The following is an 18,457-nucleotide window of genomic DNA, read 5'->3' on the forward strand; positions in this document are numbered from 1 at the left end:
GTCCATGCATCCGCCCCTGCATCCGTTCATGCGTCCATTCATGCATCTGTCTGTGTGTCCGTTCGTCCATCTATTCAACACTCCAAGTACCACCATGTCGCATCTTTTCATCATATATTCCCCATATAGAAACACCGCCATCCAGCGGACATTCCAAGGACTAAACGAGAGGTGGCACACGCACACTTTCTAACAGCTTGCGCTTCGGGTCTACTTCCCACCTTTAATCACCTCGAGTTCACGGTATATACTAGTTCACTGTATTCATGGCACTGCGGCCCAACACTCGCTAAACCTTTCTAAAACCACGGAGGTTACGCCCAGCGAGTATAACGTAGCAACCTTTTCCTGGCAGATAGACCTCAATGTACATGCCAATGGCTGCATGGGAAATGAGAGGCAGGAGAATTCGGCTTTTACTTTCTTACGGCTTGCACTTCGTACCTACTTCCCACCTTTAACTACCTCGAGTTCATTCATGGTATATACTAGTTCATTGTATTCATGGCACTGCGGCTCAACGCTCGCTAAACTTTTCTAAAACTAAGGTGGTTACACCCAGCGGGTATAACGTAGCAACCCTTTCCCTTCAGATAGTGCTCAATGTAAATGCAATGGCTGCTAATGGGGATCGCAGCGTGCACGTTAACTAAAAGCCGAATGCTCCTGTCTCTCATACCCCATTATCAGCTATTGGCATGTACATTGAGCAATATTTTTTGATGTTCAACAACGCACAGAAGGAATCTCTAACCGGCACCATCTTGGAGATCAAAATGTTTGCAGGTCAAAGCGTAAGACTGGTTACATATTACGACGGGACGCGGGACGAACGGGTGCCGCTATAAGGAGCTTCGCCCCTAAAAGACAGTGAGCGCCGGTGGCTTGTTACGCGAGGCGCTTAGGATGTTCGTGTGCTTCTGGCTGGCTGGACGCCACGGCCGCCGCTTTACTTGGGCATCTCGTTTCCGTCCCTAAGTGTACGTCTTCGCCTGCTGATTTAACCAGCGATGGTGGCTCGTCTCCTTCGGACGCCGTTACGTCGCTAGTCTAAACGAGTGGTTGAACCACACACTTTGCGACATGTTGAGAATGTACATCCTCCAACCACACCCAATGGGACACTCCACTACTCTTTGTTACGTTCGCTTAGAACATCGAGACGCAAGCGACTACTGGTTTTCCCCCGCTCTTTCTTTTGTACGGCCGCGAGCCTTCCCACCGATTGGACGCCATACTACCGTACAGCCCTGATGCTCTTCAGTGCACTCCAGTTTCTGAAGTGGACAGATACGCCGAAGACAACCGTCAATTGTCTCGTCCTCCGACAGAGGAAGCTTAAGGTCTACAAAAGACGTGGCATGACGACGTTCTCATCACCCAGCTCCAGTGCGTTTCCTGCTGGCTCCTTTGTCTCGCTTTGGGTACCCCCCCCCGCTTTGGGTACCCCCCCCCCCCCACGTTCATGACCTTTCCTCTTCTGGCGCTGTACTCTACCGTGTCACTGAAGCCATCTCGCCGGGGAGCGATATTGTCGAGCCTCTCACACAATCGCCAGATTGGTGCCACCGAAGACGCGAGACCGTACACGTCGACCGTCTCAAGCCTTACTACGACCCCCTGATTGTGCCTACTCCCTGAGTCGCCAGGATGGCTGCGCTTCACCCGGGGGCCTTGTAGTAGAACAGATGCACCGACGTGCATGTGCCTTCGAATGAGGACGAAAAACCGCGTGTTCTGATTGCACGAGAGCTTGTGCCACTTTTGCCAACCTTGTCGTATGGTCATTTTTTTCTTCGCAACCTTGTTGCGGCTTCGCTACATCAATAAACTTCATCACACACGAAACGTTCAGAAACGCCGATTATAAACTGCGAGATGTGGTTTTGGTCGAATGAGGTCCTGCAGCTTGTGGCGAACCAAGGAGAAGTACAAAAGAGCGTACGGTATCATGGAAAATCCACCCGATGGCCGATATCGCATCGGGAGGCTGCTCAGTGCACAGCATCAGAGGAACGCACGCAGCAGCATCACTCGACTGGACAAGCTAAACTTGTGGCCAGGCCAGGATGGAATAGATCCGGATGGGTCTGACAAAAGACTCCGGTGATCAGTGAATGCAGGGCGGCCGAGTGTGCGCGCTCTTGTTGTGCGACGTGGAACTCGAAAGATGGCGCCAGCTCACGACTGCTGCGCGAGCCGAGCCGGCCGGAGTTGTGATGTGACATTGCAGAAGTAGTGAGCGCGGGCGTGTAACCTGTGTGCGGGTTTTGAGAAAAGGCAGAATTGGGCTACTGTGCATTTGAGGAGCCACCGCATTCTTGTCTTTCCAGCAGTGTTGCTTTCTCTACGCAAAGAAGCGTCGTTCTATTAAAGTAACCGTTGTTTTTGCCAGTCTTTCTCTCCCGTCTTCCGAATCATCATCGCTTTGCTCTTAACACTATGATTCATCGAGTTCATCTAAAAATTGTAGCTAGCGCTGCGGCACCTGGTGTTGCGTTTTTTTATGTGCCACCCATAATATATTCCTTGTAACGTAATGAATACACTGTAGGACACCTGAACGCCAACGTGGGAGTGCCTATAGCAGGCATTTATGTAAAAATTAAGGTAGCCTCCTCATTTTTCTAGACGCAAGACGGCTTTCAGTAGGAAGATCATATACTTCGATGTCAAAGATGCTTCTCTAATAACAGGGATGAAGACGCGCATATCATTGTAATTATTTTGGTACGAAAATACGCAGTAATTGGAGTGCTATGCCAGCTCCCGTTCAACCATCTTCATCGAATCGAATCGGCACCACAAGTGCAAGTCTATAGTGCTGAGAGTTTTATCAGCAGCCCATTCCTATACTACTGGTGTTATAGGTTGTGCCGGCGTTTGCTTACCATTCTAATCATTGGTTTCGTCTTGACTTTCTTGGCTCTTGATGCATACCGCAGAGTGTTGATTGTCTCGTGGGCATTGGAAGCACTGGGAGAAACGCAGGCTATCTGCACAGAAAAATGAACAGGAGACCTCCTCGCATTCTTTTCATTACGGAAATGTTCAAGCTATTTGAATTCCCGGTTCACTACGACAAAAAAAAATTGCCCGCAGCTTCCCTCGGGGGAACACTGAGGAGGATGCGGAGCATATAGTTGGTTAACGGGTTGTTAAAGTGCGACTTACTTGGGTCGATGGCTAAATTGGTTAACGTGGTTGTAGGAGGGGGTGTTAAATGAGTCAACACGTACACACGTATGCGAAAGGGCGGCGCTGGTCGAACGGACGTCGATCATTGTGTTTGTGTATTCGTTGGAATTCATTTCACCGCGACCTTGGATGTCGACGCGCCGTACAAACCATCCGACGAGCGGCAACTGAGCGAGCGAGCGCCGACCTTGAGTATATATACAGCGCGACGGCGCATGCACTGTCAGCTGTCGAATGTTCGAGAAGGGGGAGAAGCGCAACGGCGCATGCGCGCGCGTCAGCTGCCGATGTTCTCGAAGCGCGACGGCGCATGCGCGCGCGTCAGCTGCCGATGTTCTCGAAGCGTGACGGCGCATGCGCGCTACATTATACAGCTAGCGAATGTTCGTGAAGAGAAGCGCACGCGGTGTGTAGAGGAGGAAGGGTGCACAGATGGTGGAGGAGTGAAGCGCGCGCGGTGTGTAGAGGAGGAAGGGATGCACAGATGGTGGAAGAAGGAGGAGGAAGCTTGCGGACGGCGCCGCACTACAAGCCTCGAGTATTAGATGCTCCGCATCTAAAAAACTATGGACCATCTCTCTGAAGGGCACCCTGACGGGATACGAAGTATCAGCAGTGCGCACGGCATTGACCCGGTTCCAACGGGCGTCGACGCGGGTGCTGGAAGAACGGTTTGAAGCGAAACTCGGGGTAGCGTTTACTCGAATAAACGTTTCTTTGAAACGCAAAGTCACGGGAGGCGGGACGCGCTGAAGACGCTTGTGCTCAGCTTGCTTGGCTCGCGTGTCGTCGCTGTTACCCGCGTGCCGTCTGTATTCTCGAACGCGATCGATTTTCTTGACCCGCACATCGTCAGTGTCGTTGGTCTTCCACTGTCGACGCTTGCGTTTCCTTGGCTCGCGCCTCGTCGGTGTTCCAGGCGCGACATCACCATTCGCGAACGTGATCGGCTTCGCTAACCCTCGCAACGCCGGCGATAGCCGGGAAAGCTACGCGCACACTAGGGGAAGCACGCCGCGATGGTGTCTCTCCCGTCGGCGCGCTCACGCAGCAAGCAGCGGCGCGCTGTCCACATTGTCGTCGAGGCGCGCGCACCAGCCGTCTCGCGGCTTCTCGCCGACAGATGGAGAGAGGTGGCGCGGGTGGTGGTGGTAGTGGTTAGAAGAAGAGAAAAGGCACCTAATTTCTGCAACCCGGTCGGGAGCACGGCGCAGTGCCCCGACCGGGTTCGCGCACATGCAAACGTACGCGCACGCTAGCGGGAAGCATGCCGCGACGGCGTCCCACCTGTCGGCGCGATCACGGGGCGAGCAGCAGAGCGCTGTCTACATTGTCGGCGCTGCGAAATTCTCGAGGCGCGCGCAGTACGCGCACCCGCCGTTCACGGCTTCTTCTCGCCGACAGTGGCGCTGGTAAGATGGTGGTGGTGGTAGTGATTAGAATGAAGAGGAAAAAGGCACCTAATTTCTGTCTGCCTTCAGGCGACACGGCGCAGTGCCTTATAGGGGTGGGGGGAAGGAGGGATAAAAAGAATAGAAGGAAAGTAGAAGCAGAAGAAGACAGCCAACGAGAGGAAAAAAGAAGGAGATAGGAAAGTGGGGATCCGGTCGAAGAAGTCCAAGGGCGGGGTGCCACAATGCGAGAGCTACACGGCGTCAGGAGACCGCGGAGGGCGAACCAGTCGGCGGGAGCTACGCTGAAGTCGGAGATCGCGAGGGCACAACCGTCCAGCTTGAAATCCTGCGAGCGAATCTGGTAAGATGATGCCCACGTTAGGAGTGGGCTTGAGCGTTGCGAGTTGTGGAAAGGGTGAAACAAGAGAGAGCTGACACGTCACGAGCGCGCGGCCGGTGAGGAAGAGAGACGCCACCGCGCACCGCTAGGAGGGCGTGAGCTACTTGGCACCGTTCCAACACCTGCGGTGAGGGGAGCGGTGTGGACGGAGGGACAGCGGTACATAGGCTAGTCAAATAGCTGTTTCGCATCTAGAACTTATCGTCGTGAACGGATTTTATCGCATATATCTATTATATGTTCGGAAATACTGGGGCTCTTGTAGTGATGCCGCGATGCGCAGGCTCTGCCCAGTCGAAAGCTCGCCACCGCCCTCTGGCATCACGTGACTATTGGCACAGCAGCTTCAAAGCTGCCTCCACGCACAGCGCGTTGGCCACCGATGCGCTGAGCTCAGCACTTTATTTTGTCGAGTGCATACTCACAATTAAAGCCATTCCAGTCCCACCAAGGCTGTCGGCCAGCAGCTTAGTAAGGGTACTGTCCCTGTATGGGATGTGGCCCGTCCGCCTCTTAGAGTCCGCTAGGCATGATATGCAGTTACCTGGATGAGAAAAAAAAGTGAACCACACAATACATCATTCTCACAGTACTTGACGAGATCGACAACCAATTTTTATGGTGTGCCTATGTTGTTTGTTTAGCGCGACGAAAAGCTTACTGGTCAGTGAGTCTAATAATATAATGTTGCGGCCGCGACAAGAGTGCCGCTTCTCAGCGTGCAACTCCTTTTACGTCGTGAGCAGTACGAAATTGAGCTATATTGTATAATAATATACACACTCTAAATACGAGCCTTTCCTCATATGACAACTTCAGACTGCGCGGCTATGTCCAGCAAAGTGATCGACTTCATATCCCATAAACGTGTTTCAAGGCATAGCTGCATGTGCGACATAATGATTTTTGCTTCTTGAAAGCACGCTTTTAAAAATATAAATGCGAGTCACAACATGAAAATAATTCTGGAATCGGTCACTACATGTATTTCATTGTCTTTTGATAAATACTAGATTCTTGTCGCCTGTTCTGGCCAGTTGTCGGTCTCTTTAAGTGCATGCGGCATTCGTCAAAGGGACACCAAATGCAGGTGCCAACTCATCATGAATTTTCCTAGTACCATTCCACGAGCCTTGTTGGGCGTAAATCGTACTTTAGTTTTCAAGGAACCACTTTTTAGTGGTCCGCCTACCTTTAGCGTGATGCATACCGCCCACCTCCGAGAAGGCACTTGTAGTTTAACATTCCTTATGTCCGGCTTTAGCCAGAGCTACTGCAGCACTTTTCGGTCTCGGGCAACATGGCGCATGCACCGGAAAGGAGGCGTACAAGAATGTATTCTCCTATGAATTGCTTTCGTATTTGCTATCCACTGCTTTTACATATTGCTGCTCGCGGAGAGAACAAGTTCTAGTGAATCTCGATCCTCGTACATTGCTTTCTAGTGTGCGAAGCTACGTGATATCCAGGCGTCAGTGCAATAGTGCTGCTATATAAACGTGCGCACGCCGCACGTTGCGTGCCCTTCATGCTGGTGCCGCTCGGTGCCGGTAATGATAGGTCCGCGAACGGACTCATGAGTCGGCTCACTCATATCAAGCCTGAGATCGAACGAGTACTGGTATGTCGGCGAATCGGATTGTTACTGAGTCTGGATGAGTATTATTTTGTTGAGTACGAGTCCGAGTGAGTCCGGCTCAGGAACCTTTTGATGAGTCTGAAAGCGACTCAGTCGAATGCGCAAAATATATTTTTATTGAGTGTGTCTGAGTGAGTTTTAGTTTTTTTTTTTGCTTAATTAAAGTGCTATCTGCCAATCTTCATCATTACTACCAGTTTTGCCTAGATTCACATGTATACTCACATGTAGTCACACGTTTTCCGGTGCAGTCTTGTTCACACGCCACTAAAACATTAATTGATGACAAGCAGAACGTACACAGATGGGTGTCCTAGCCTCTTCCCTCCCCCAACCCCCTGCCACCGGCTCCTTCAGGGAATATCATAATATATGGTAGCGCAGAAAAAGCACACGGACTAGAAAAGGCATTCAAGAAAACACACCGCTATGTTGCGCTGTGTTGCCTTGAATGCGCCTTTTCTTGTCCGTGTCCTTTGTCAGCGCTACCTTATATTATCATGCTACCATACCAACAAGCCCAAATCGCCACCCTCATTGTCCTCCAGAAAAGTTCTTTATACATCTTATGGTGCCATCACTTTCAAGAAATGTGTTCTTCCTGGTTTTCACAAAATCATAACTCGTATTTGAAGGTAATATATCAAAATGCGCATAGAAGACCACCGATTACGGGACTACTAGTTTAAAGAGTATGGATAGCATGGTAAAACAGAAAGCTGATTCTTGTCTTACGACCTCATAAGTGGACTCACTCGGGCTCACTCAGACTCAGAACGAGCAGTTAGTTTGAACGAGCCCGGGTGAACAATACTTTAGTGAGTTCGAGTCCGAGTGGGTCCGGTTGAAGAAAATTTTTGCCTGTGAACCTGAGTGAGTCCGGCTCGGGAAATTTCTGTTGTGTGAGTTGAAAGCGCAAAATGTATTTCACGAGGGAGTCTCGGTGAGCTTTACAGTTTTTGCCGCCATATGGCTGCCCTTGCACGTCCATGCTCAACTTGATATTCTGTTTTGATCCTAAGACACAAGCGACGATTTCTCCGGCTCAGGGTAGACACGTGCAGAGGCCGAAAAATAGACAGAAGTAGAAAGAGAGACGGGAGGAATTTTCTTCGAAAGCTCAACTTCGAACCCGACGGTGAGCGAGGCTAGCGCCATAATCACACGGCTATGCAGGCACGCTGTAGCATACCACAAGACAGCCATTGGGATCCGTGTTTTTTTGGTTTTATCTGAAGAAAATTGCCACAACCCACGTACAGTAGAAATATATAATAGCGGAGCACGAATGAGGAAGGTTGGTTTGTCACTTTAAAATAATCACAAATCGAGGCGGACGTAAGTTAGGCCGTACATGACATCTATGTCATGACTATCTTGTTTGTACGTGTCATTTACTTTCGTCTGTTCCCGTCAGGTGATACCAAATTTGGTATATGTGCAGCTAGTAGATGTCATTGCCCCTGAAATTTAAATTTATCAAATAAATTCGAATAGTCAAAAGTTTTATCGGAAAATCCATATTGGATTTTAAGTGCGAACAATTTCTTTCTGCACTGCAAGCACTTTAGGCGTCCGTCCGTCCGTCCGTCCGTCCGTCCGTCCGTCCGTCCATCCATCCATCCATCCATCCATCCATCCATCCATCCATCCATCCATCCATCCATCCATCCATCCATCCATCTATCTATCTATCTATCTATCTATCTATCTATCTATCTATCTATCTATCTATCTATCTATCTATCTATCTATCTATCTATCTATCTATCTGTCTATCTATCTATCTATCTATCTATCTATCTATCTATCTATCTATCTATCTATCTATCTGTCTGTCTGTCTGTCTATCTATCTGTCTGTCTGTCTGTCTGTCTGTCTGTCTGTCTGTCTGTCTGTCTGTCTGTCTGTCTGTCTGTCTAACTATCTATCTATCTATCTATCTATCTATCTATCTATCTATCTATCTATCTATCTATCTATCTATCTATCTATCTATGTGCTACAACTTTTAGCTCTCCTAGCAATTTCACTAATGTTATCGATACCAAGTTTGGTATGGCATAAGATGACTGTATGACAAGCATGGTTCCTTTTTCATCGAAAGGACAAGTTCTAAGCACTCATTTGTTCTGGTTTGACAGGTTTAAAGTTTACCGCGTGTAGACGGTACCTTAATCACCGCACCCATCGCACATTTCATAACGGCAGTGTCGCGCACGAAGCGATCGAGGGCCGTGAACAGGTCACGAATGTAGGCTCACCAGAAGCGCGTAACGGCATCATGATATGCGAGGGCCAACCACTGAAGCGTATGCACGCGCCTAAAAGCGTCTAGTCGCGCCAATGAAGGAAAAGGGCGCACAGCCACTGGTATGCGTCGATGCTATAATACTTACCAGTGTGCCAACCGCTGGCAAGTTGGCGTGGAAAATGATGGTGGCACGAAAATTGCTGCCTCTCACCGGGTTTTGTAACCATCGTGGAGACGCTGTGCGGACGTGCTTCGCATGAGCTCCGGCCCGGTGACCGACTATCGGCGGACAAGCTTTTTTCTAGACTTGCTCTCAGTGGGCTCGTCTGCAGGAGGTTGCCCTGTACCTACGGACACCACTCATATAGGCAAGTTTGACCCCGTTCTTGGAGTTTCCGAGATTTTCCTATCAACCCCGCGGTGGCAAGGCTAGGCCTATCTTCTAGGCCATGCCTGGGCCGCGTCGTCGGGCATCTGGCTTGTGCCTGGTGACCGTGGACTTTGTTAGGCTGAAGATTGAATACTACGTCGAAGGGGAGACTATGACGCCCGAAGATTTTGAAGCGTGAGAGTGGGCTCTAGTGCTGAAGGCACAGGACGACTTTAAGAAGACTCTGCATGGCGACAACGCCAAGAGTAAGCCTTGCGAGACGCAGGCCGGCAGCGACGGGCGCAAGACGCACGGAGCGCAGCAAGTCAAGCGGGGGAAAGCGCCGGTGTGGAAGAAACGCGGAATGCTTCTCTTGAACGCCATTTAAAATGATAAATCCTACCCGGATCACGAAAAGTATGCTGTCACCTGTCATCATAATTCACGCTCTTTTCCTTTCCACCAGAATCTAATCACACCTACAGGCCAGTTGTGGGTCCCTATAAGAGAATTAAAGTGAACTAAAGATACATAACTGGACGCTGAAACAAACTTGGAAAGTCTGAACCTGCGTATATAAACGAGTTCAGGTGATTTAGAACGAAGCAGAGAATGCGTAATGAGAATTGAAAGAGAAAGGACAGGGAGGTTAGGCAGTACCGACCTTCCAGGTACGTTAGGCGGATGACCACGCGTTAAACCTAACCTAATTGGCCAAAGTTATTAGAATTCATGCACGGGTCCTCTGAAATGTGCGTGCAAAAGTGGATCTCTGGGGGCAGCATAAGTTGAGGCGAATAGCATTCCGTCCTTATCTGTGTAGGCAGCCGTGAAAGCTTCGTGACGATCAAACGACGTTACAGAAGAAGAACCAGAAACAGGAGGTACGCTGCCCATACCGAGCTACAGCCAGTCGGCCAAGGAGCAAGTAAATAGTCTACAAAGTGGACAACACGAGAATCGCGCTCCAGATTCACTATTAATCCGTCTCTATATAAATCACGTGGTGCCAGTAATATCTTCCTGGCAATTCGCAGCCCTGTTTTACATACTCAGATTCTGAAAGGCAAATGCAACGTTGATACATTCGTGAAAACGATAAGTATATTCATACAGGCAGATTCAACGTTGATACATTTGTCAGAACGATAAGTATATTTGGCAAGCTTAACTTAAAATGAGCCCGTTCAGGAACAATATCTCCGGCACAAACCTTGCACTATACATATTACGCTGCTTTTACAGGGGGCTGTTTCAGAACCTAGCAATTGTTGTCCTAGCCCGAATTCTGAATTGCGGGAGACTACCAGATCACATGGCCAGTTTCAAAAGTAAACTACAATACCGAGCACAAGAAGGGACTTGTTGATGTTGTTCGCTTCGACGAACGTGTTTCCTCGGCTGCGCGTCTTTTTGGTCTTCTCGGACCCAGCGAGGTCGACGAGGGACAGCTTTCCCTGGCGCCGGATGAACGTGTTAGGGTCGTCCGGGTCATGCACTTCAGAAGCCAAGCTGATGGTCAGAATGCTGTGGCTGCGACTTGAGTGTTCGTTCATGTCGTGGCTGCGCACCTGGCGGTTCTTGCGGCCTGCACAATAAATGGTAACACTGCAGTAAATATGCCATAAATCTACTTCGTTAGAAAGTTGTTTTGTGTTTTATTCTTACTGAGGTCGTTCTTGACTTGACAGTTTAAAACCCAGTGAACCATGGCTGTATGCTCGTCAATTTAACGCGGAAACACCACGAAATTCTGGCTCTATTTGTCGCCACCAAAAACCCCCCTGCAAGGCTGTTGTGCGCAGCTCAAGCTCAGGAACCAACTCCTGGTCATCCAGAGCTACGTTCATAGAACGTTGGTCCCGAGGGCGCGGTACATTGCTGAGAAGCGCCAGCTTCTGGCACAATCCTGGAAGGAGCCACAAGGCTGAGATAGACGATAGTTATAGCACGAGAGCATAACGACGACAAAGAGACAAGAAGGACACGAGAGCTAACTTCCAGCTCCAACTTGGAAGTTAGCGCTCGTGTCTTTCGTATACTTCTCGTCTCTTTGTCGTCGTTCTGTTCTCGCGCTATAACTATCGTCATGTAATACCAACTGGCCCAAGCTGCCACACTGCTGAGCTAGAGGGAGGGCACTCTGGCCGCGTTCACTCTCTGCCGCTTTTGGACTACAATAATGTTCTCACCTACTCCTACAAACCCACCCTTCAGAGGTGAACATTTCGCAGAAGTGTTTCTGGTTAGAGTAGAAACTGAAGGAATGAGAAAACGACCAAAATATATTCGAGAAAAAAAAACCAACGTTTCGAAGCCGGTTCGGCTTCTTGCTCACGGGTGACAAGGCCCTAGATGTGCGGCGCTTATATACAGTTGCTTGCAGTGCGTGAGAGGCTCGCCATGACTTGTTGCAAGCCCTGGAAGTACAGCGGAGGTGATGTCTCTGTGGAGTGGTTAGTGTTCTCCGCTGTACGCTGAATGTGCCAGGATTAGAGGGGGAATTGCTGGCGAGGGTTCTATTATTTTTACAGAAACACCGCGTCGACGGAACAGATGTGGGGTGTAACCGCTAGTAGTGTTCTGCTACTGCACTCCGCTGGCTGTTCAATTGACGGAGGTTGTTCTCGTGTTACCGGATTCTTTCTGACACTTCTTTGTTTTCCCAATGTAGGAAGCGGGGCTGGCGGCACACGAGATCTTGTATACATGACGCCCTGGGATATTTCCGCATGTGCACAATCTTTGGGCTAAGGATTGAAGCTGCCGATAGTTGTGGAATGTTTGTGGGTGACATCTACCTCTGCCTTTTTCAGCATACGGGCTATTGTTTCGCCGGGGCTGGAGACGTACGGAATTGACATGCGGTGCCGTTGTGGCGATGCAGGTGGCGCGCTTTCTCCATTTTTACTCTTACGGAGGGCTCTGCGAACAAACGCTTTTGTATATCCGTTGGCCCAAGGTTTTCATGATCGTGAAAACTGAACAACACCTGCTCACCGCACGCCTACATCAGTGCAATGCGACCATCGGGAAAAAAAGTACTGGACTTTTTCTTCACCATACGCCAGCTGGAGCATCGCATCGCGAACGTAATGCCACCGAGGTCAGGAAACAGAAACTAAACCACAAGAAGAAGCTCTACTGCTTAATTTACCACCAGAAAGCGCTAACAATACTTATAAGCACCTCTGTGACGAACCTCTCATCCTGTAATCTCCTAACGGCAGAATTAATCGTGTGGGAATGGAGGCTAGCCTGTCGCCATTGCGTGGGATCTGTCGCCTATTTCAGGCCTTTTCACGTCCTGACATGACTCTCCCCTCCTCCGTGGTTTCAATGTTTCTTTATTAGCATCAGAAAGGTACATTGTGAGTAAGTATGCAGGAGGAGGTCCCAAGGTAGTAAACCGCAAGCGGGACCTCCTATGTTAATACAATGAAAAAGCTAAAATATGAATAACGAAAGAGCAAGTCACAGAACATTTCGAGCTTTTTTTTACAAACAAAGCAAGATATCGAAAATTAACAAAATCGAGCAGTTATACGTTTAATAGAAACTTTTCAATTTTCTCTTAAAAACATGAATGTGCATTAAGTCTTTCACATAATGTGATAAAAAATTTCATAATGAAATTGATGAAAAACAATGCTCATTTTTCGATAATTAGTGCGAACTTTAGGTAATAACAGGTTATGGGCGACCGCGAATCTAGTATTATTGGAATTATCCAACAAGGTAATAGGAAATTTGTCGATAGTGATGGTGCGGTGAAAAATTTTGAGAAACAAAACATACACATTATAAACGTACATTTGGGAGATGGGTAATACGTCAAGCTGGCGAAAAATCGCATGTAATGGCGCTTGACGTGAAACGAAAGTTATGAGTCGAATTGCTTGTTTTTGCAATACCTTTAACGGCCAAATGTGCACCGAATATGAATTACCCCATGATGTCATGCAATAACTGAGATGACTGTGTATGAATGCATAATACAATGCCTTCAGAGTTTTGATGTTAAAACACATTCGTGACTTGACCAATGCCCTGATACCGTACGAAATCTTTTTAGAAACATAATTGATATGTTGCTGAAATTTCAGATGTGTGTCCGTTATAACTCATAAAAATGACGTATGATCACTTAAAAAAATAACTACTGAGTTCACATAAAAGTAAGGAATGAATGCTAGTTTTTTGTTTGGTGAATAAAAAAACCCAAAACAGGTTTTGGAAGTATTAAGCAACAATCTATTAGAGTTGCACCACTCAACAAGACAATTAAGGTCAGCTTGAAGTCTTGACACGAGAGTCGCTAAATCCAAGTGATGAGAAAAGAGAGTCGTGTCATCAGCGTGAAGTAAACAAGAAGAATAATTAAGGCAACGTGGTAAATAATATATGAATAATAAAAATAATAACGGACCTAAAATCCAACCTTGCGGAACACCTCTTGTAATAAGGTTGGCACTGGATGTGAAATTTTCGACCGAGACCACCTGAAACCTATTGAGAAGAAAGCTGTGTACTAGCGTTAATGCGTGACCAGTCATGCCATAGTACTGGAGTTTGCGAAATAGGATAAAATGATCAATACTGTCATATGCTTTAGTAAAGTCGACGAAGACAGATCCTGCGATGTTACCATTATCAATGAGTGATCTGATTTTGTCAGTGAAACAAGTAATTGCAGTATCAGTGGAAAGACCAGCCCTAAAACCAAACTGACAAGGAGAAAGTATGTTAAATTTGCTTAAATATTTAGATATTCTTATTCCAATTAGTTTTTCCGAAATTTTATTCAGGAAGGGAAGGACAGATGTGGGCTTGTAATTGCACATTCTGAGGGTATCACCTTTTTTTAAATACTGGCACTACCTTCGCAATTTTTAATTTATCCGGGAAAACACCGTTCTTCAAACAGCGGTTAAAAGTGTGGCTTAATATAGGCGCTACAAGAGATCTTACAAGTTTAATGTGCTTTGAATGGATGTTGTCTAACCCAGCTCCGGTAACTTTTAATCCAGAAATAATTAAGGAAATTTCAGAAGCACATAAAGGAAAAAGAAACATCGACTGAGGACTGTCAGAAAACGGAGGTACATAGTCTGAGGAGAAGGGGACTGCAAGGCTAGTGGAAAAGTTTACATTAAAGGCGTTGGCCACGTCACTGGCAGCAGTGAGGGTGACGTTTTCGACACGAATAGAGGTCACTTTTCTGCGCGACTGAGTGGAATTTATAAATTCTTTTAAAAGCTGCCATTTTTTACCTGAGTTATGTCCACAATTCTGTAGTTTCCGCTCATAATAACTTTGTTTAACCTTTCTCAAAAGTGTAGCCAATGTGTTGGAGTAAGTTTTATAGCGTGATTTCAAGCGTGAACTAAAAGGCTGACGTTTCGTCTTTTTGTACAGGTTCTCTTTTTTGCGAAAAGATCGTATCAGTGATTGTGATAACCAAGGGTACCGTGGGACGAAGTAGCGTCTGTTAGATGATCGCAATGTAGTTAAACGCTCAACTGCTGAATAAATAGCGTCGTAGAACCTGGTCAAGGCCTCTTCAGGATCATTCGCGGCATATACACTGGACCAATCTTCATTGGCACTGAGCATGCAGTACTTGTCTGAATCAAAGCGATACTTTTGACGTATTATGTTGCTACGAGTGATGACCTGTTCAAAATATAGGAACACAGGAAAGTGATCTGTGATGTCACTCTCCATGACACCAGCATGACTGACGTCATCAATGTTTGTGAGGATGTGATCGATTGATGACCGTGAGCCGTTATCAGAACAGCGTGTTGGTACAGATATTAGCGATTTAAACCCAAAACTATGAAAACAAGTCTTATACTCTAGAGCAGAATGGTTAGAGGAATCTAGTAAATCAAAGTTCATATCGCCCATAATTATTATATTCTTGCGCTCAGCAGTAAGTTTATCACGCAAGTGATGAAGCGCATTACAAAAACCAGAGGGGTCACTGGAAGGGGATCGATAGACAGTAGCAAGAATAGTTTTTCGTTGATTCTGACAAAGACCCGGCAGTTCAATTTCCAACCAGAGAGATTCACATTTCGCCACATTTAGGTTCAAATCATTGCGCCTTTTATACAAAATGTTGTTTGATATAAAAATGGCGGAGCCACCACGACGATCATCAGTTCGATGAGCATATTCGCTTACATAACCGGGAAAGCCATACAAGTCCCCATGACAAAGCGATAACCAAGTTTCGGAGCAACAGACAGCCGAGAACTGATGATTAAGGGATGCTAGTACAGCGGTAATACTGTCATGATTTTTAGGAAGGCTACGAGCATTGAAATGAATCGAAGGAAAACCCCAGTTCTGCGAAGAAATGTTATTAAAGTCACCCGGAAGAAAATAAGCCATTATGTTTTCTTTTTTTTTCAAGCTTACGTTATTTCACGTCTATACGTTGAACACATGTAGGTCAACATCGCTGAAAATTCTGTGCACCACACTATCCAGAATTTGTCTTGCCTTAATAACACAATAGTCAGTCCACAGAAAAGCCCACTTCATTTGTTTCTTGAGTGCAAGTGCTTTAGAAAACAGCCGCTTATTATCCGACGTCAGGTGCTCATTAACGTATATTGGCTTTTTCTGCGCTGCCGAAAAACCGAGCAATTCTGTTTTTGGGCGGAACTTCCGAGCCTTCTTCAGAAACTCTGTGCGCATGTCACGCGAGCAGAAGCGCACAATGATGTTTTTGTTATTTATGTCGCGCATTGGTACTCTGTGTACAGTATCGATGTCCTCAGGTTTGATAGGACAACCGACCTTTTCGCCGAGAAGCTCGACAATGTTTCTGCAGTTTTTGCCTTGCGTTGTTGGAACACCTCTTATTTCCAAATTATTGAGGCGAGAGTACTGTTCCAAATGTCTAATCTTTTGCAGCAGCATCTGATTATTTTCTTTTAGGTGCTTATTGTCAGATATGAAGCCGCTGTTTTCCGACTTCGCAGCCTCAAACTTACTGCTCATGAAATCCATGGCTTTTATTAAGTCATCGACCTCAGATTGCAGTTTGTTCACACTTTCAGGGTGACACCTAGTCACTGCAGATTTTACAGATTCCAACGTGTTATGAACGGTAGCTAATTTTCTTCCAATTGACACCTTAAAGTCTTCAAACTCTTTGGAAAGCGATGTAACGGTAGGAGCCATATCAAAACGAGCGATCAGAGCACTGCAGTCAGGGGGTAAAATAAAAAAAAATAAAACGTAAGAATGAAGCACTTGAATCACCTGTGTAGGAAAGGTAGACGGATTAGATGACCGAAATACAGCAGTCCGCAGGCTCTGATCGCTCGCTAAAATGATGCTGCTGGATGGCCACGGGGCAGCTTAAGTATTCTGATTACAGGCACAGCAGCGACATCAGTGGCGAAGACAGCAGATAGCAGTAGTTGATAGAATCCAGTTGCTTGCAAAACACGTGTTGAAGTGGCCGGATTGCCGGTTCACCAGGAGGGCGATATGTAACCGACCCGTAGATACAGCCGCGTGGCCTGTGTAGGAAATGTAGACGGATTAGATGACTGAAATACAGCAGTCCGCAGGCTCTGATCGCTCGCTCAAATGCTGCGGAAGTGGGAGTGACGTTAACCCCTCTCTTCCGGCCGCCGATTTCAGGGTGGCGCTGGGAGTCTCCCCATGACGTTTTGCGTACGGGTCCGGCCGGAGAAAGATCCTCTCTAGACATCGAATGTTGAGCACGCCTTCTCTTTTCGTCCGTTGGCTTCCTTTGTTCTTGGAGCTCGATAGGAGTCGCCGATAGTGCCTTGCGCCCGCGGCGAATGCTTACCTTTCGTTACCCCTTTCGAACGCTAGGCCTAATAGCGCGTGGTCTTACTACGCTAAACCGTGCCTCTCGTAGACAACACGAGCGGAGTTTGTCCAATCAGGCCCTGATATCACGGATCGTGAGAGCACACAGCATAGTCGCGAGGGCCTGTTTCCTTCAGCGGTGTGTCACCGTTAAGCCTTGATCTCACACACAGACCTGCCTTTGTGTTGAATGACTCGCTCGTGGCATGGATAAGCCTCATTTGCTTTCTTTCCCGCCACCTTTTACAACGGGTGCTGTACTGCATGCGTTTTTGGTGTTGCAGCAGGCAATAAAGTGTTGCGACTTGTTTCAGAGCAGTACTGTGTTCTTACCGCGCAGCACTCCGAACGTTGGCTGTCTGAACGCGCATGTGCAGCGGCGTTAGTCACGTGAGGCGACGATCAGCGCGGTCACGTTGTTCGCTAAAACCGAACCCACGCTAGTGGCCATACACCTTCGGGATACGTGTACACTACAACCGTACTAGCCAAGGAACAAGGTTTCAACGCCTCAGCCACTCCTCCTATTTCCAAAGTAGTCGCAGCAGTCGATGATGGCATACAACGCCTTGAAGTCGGCGCCTGTCAAGAGACGAGGATCAAAGTAATATGAATTCTTTTAAGGATGCTGGCTCACCAAGGCAACAGCCTTCCTGATGACGAAATAAAGGCCGTCGAAGATTCGAAGAACGACAAGGACATCGTAGTACTCAGAGCCGACAAAGAAAACAGCATGGTCGTCATTGGTGGCGCGGACTACACGAAGAAAGCAGAAGAGCTTCTTAGCTAGGAAGCGTACATCAAGATCAAGAATGCTACAACTTCACAAGCCCGAACCCGGTTAAATCAGTGCCTCTTCTATTTTTTTCAGTGCCCGGGTGATGGAGCGGGTTTCAATGGGAAGTGGACGTCGGTGCTAGTGCGGCGTTTCACCGCCAGGCGCCGCAACTGGAGTAGATATGCCGCCGCGTCGTCTCTCGCGCAAACGAATGCCGCGGCTGCATTCGAAGCTGCTATACGGCTCGGTTTTCGGCGGCAATCGCACTGTTTAAAGTGTAGTGGAAACTTGGAAACAGAATTGTGAAGCACTTGTTATTCTGGGCTCTCACTAATTTCAAAGATTTGAGTCGTTCGCGACCACTTGATCGAGGCGCTCGCGCGTCGTCTGCTGGGCCGATAACAGATAGCACATGCAATAATCCGCGGAAGATCATTTTGTCACCATGGCGTTCGTAGACTGAGAGTTGCTTCTTTGACTAACTGAAGGTCGATTTTTGAAAAAAAGCCTTTGCCAGGAGCTAATATTAAAAGCTTCAGTGCCTAACGTTCCCCGATGATT

The 18,457-nt window shown here is 47.6% G+C and overlaps 1 protein-coding gene across 6 annotated transcripts in view; it reads right to left on the bottom strand.

Annotated features, from left to right (window-relative positions):
* LOC119164063 (kinesin-like protein KIF12) overlaps positions 1 to 18,457 on the bottom strand; it is a 318,668-nt gene that overhangs the window by 150,295 nt on the left and 149,916 nt on the right. For all 6 annotated transcript variants that reach the window (XM_075888720.1, XM_075888721.1, XM_075888718.1 and 3 more), the window contains 3 exons: positions 10,601 to 10,843; positions 5,418 to 5,536; positions 2,892 to 2,996 (listed from right to left, as the gene is read on the bottom strand). In XM_075888720.1, coding sequence (XP_075744835.1) covers positions 2,892 to 2,996; positions 5,418 to 5,536; positions 10,601 to 10,843 — 467 coding nt within the window. The remainder of the gene's footprint in view (positions 1 to 2,891; positions 2,997 to 5,417; positions 5,537 to 10,600; positions 10,844 to 18,457) is intronic.

The sequence above is a fragment of the Rhipicephalus microplus genome, chromosome 3, assembly GCF_043290135.1.
Source record: "Rhipicephalus microplus isolate Deutch F79 chromosome 3, USDA_Rmic, whole genome shotgun sequence".
NCBI lineage: Eukaryota > Metazoa > Arthropoda > Arachnida > Ixodida > Ixodidae > Rhipicephalus > Rhipicephalus microplus.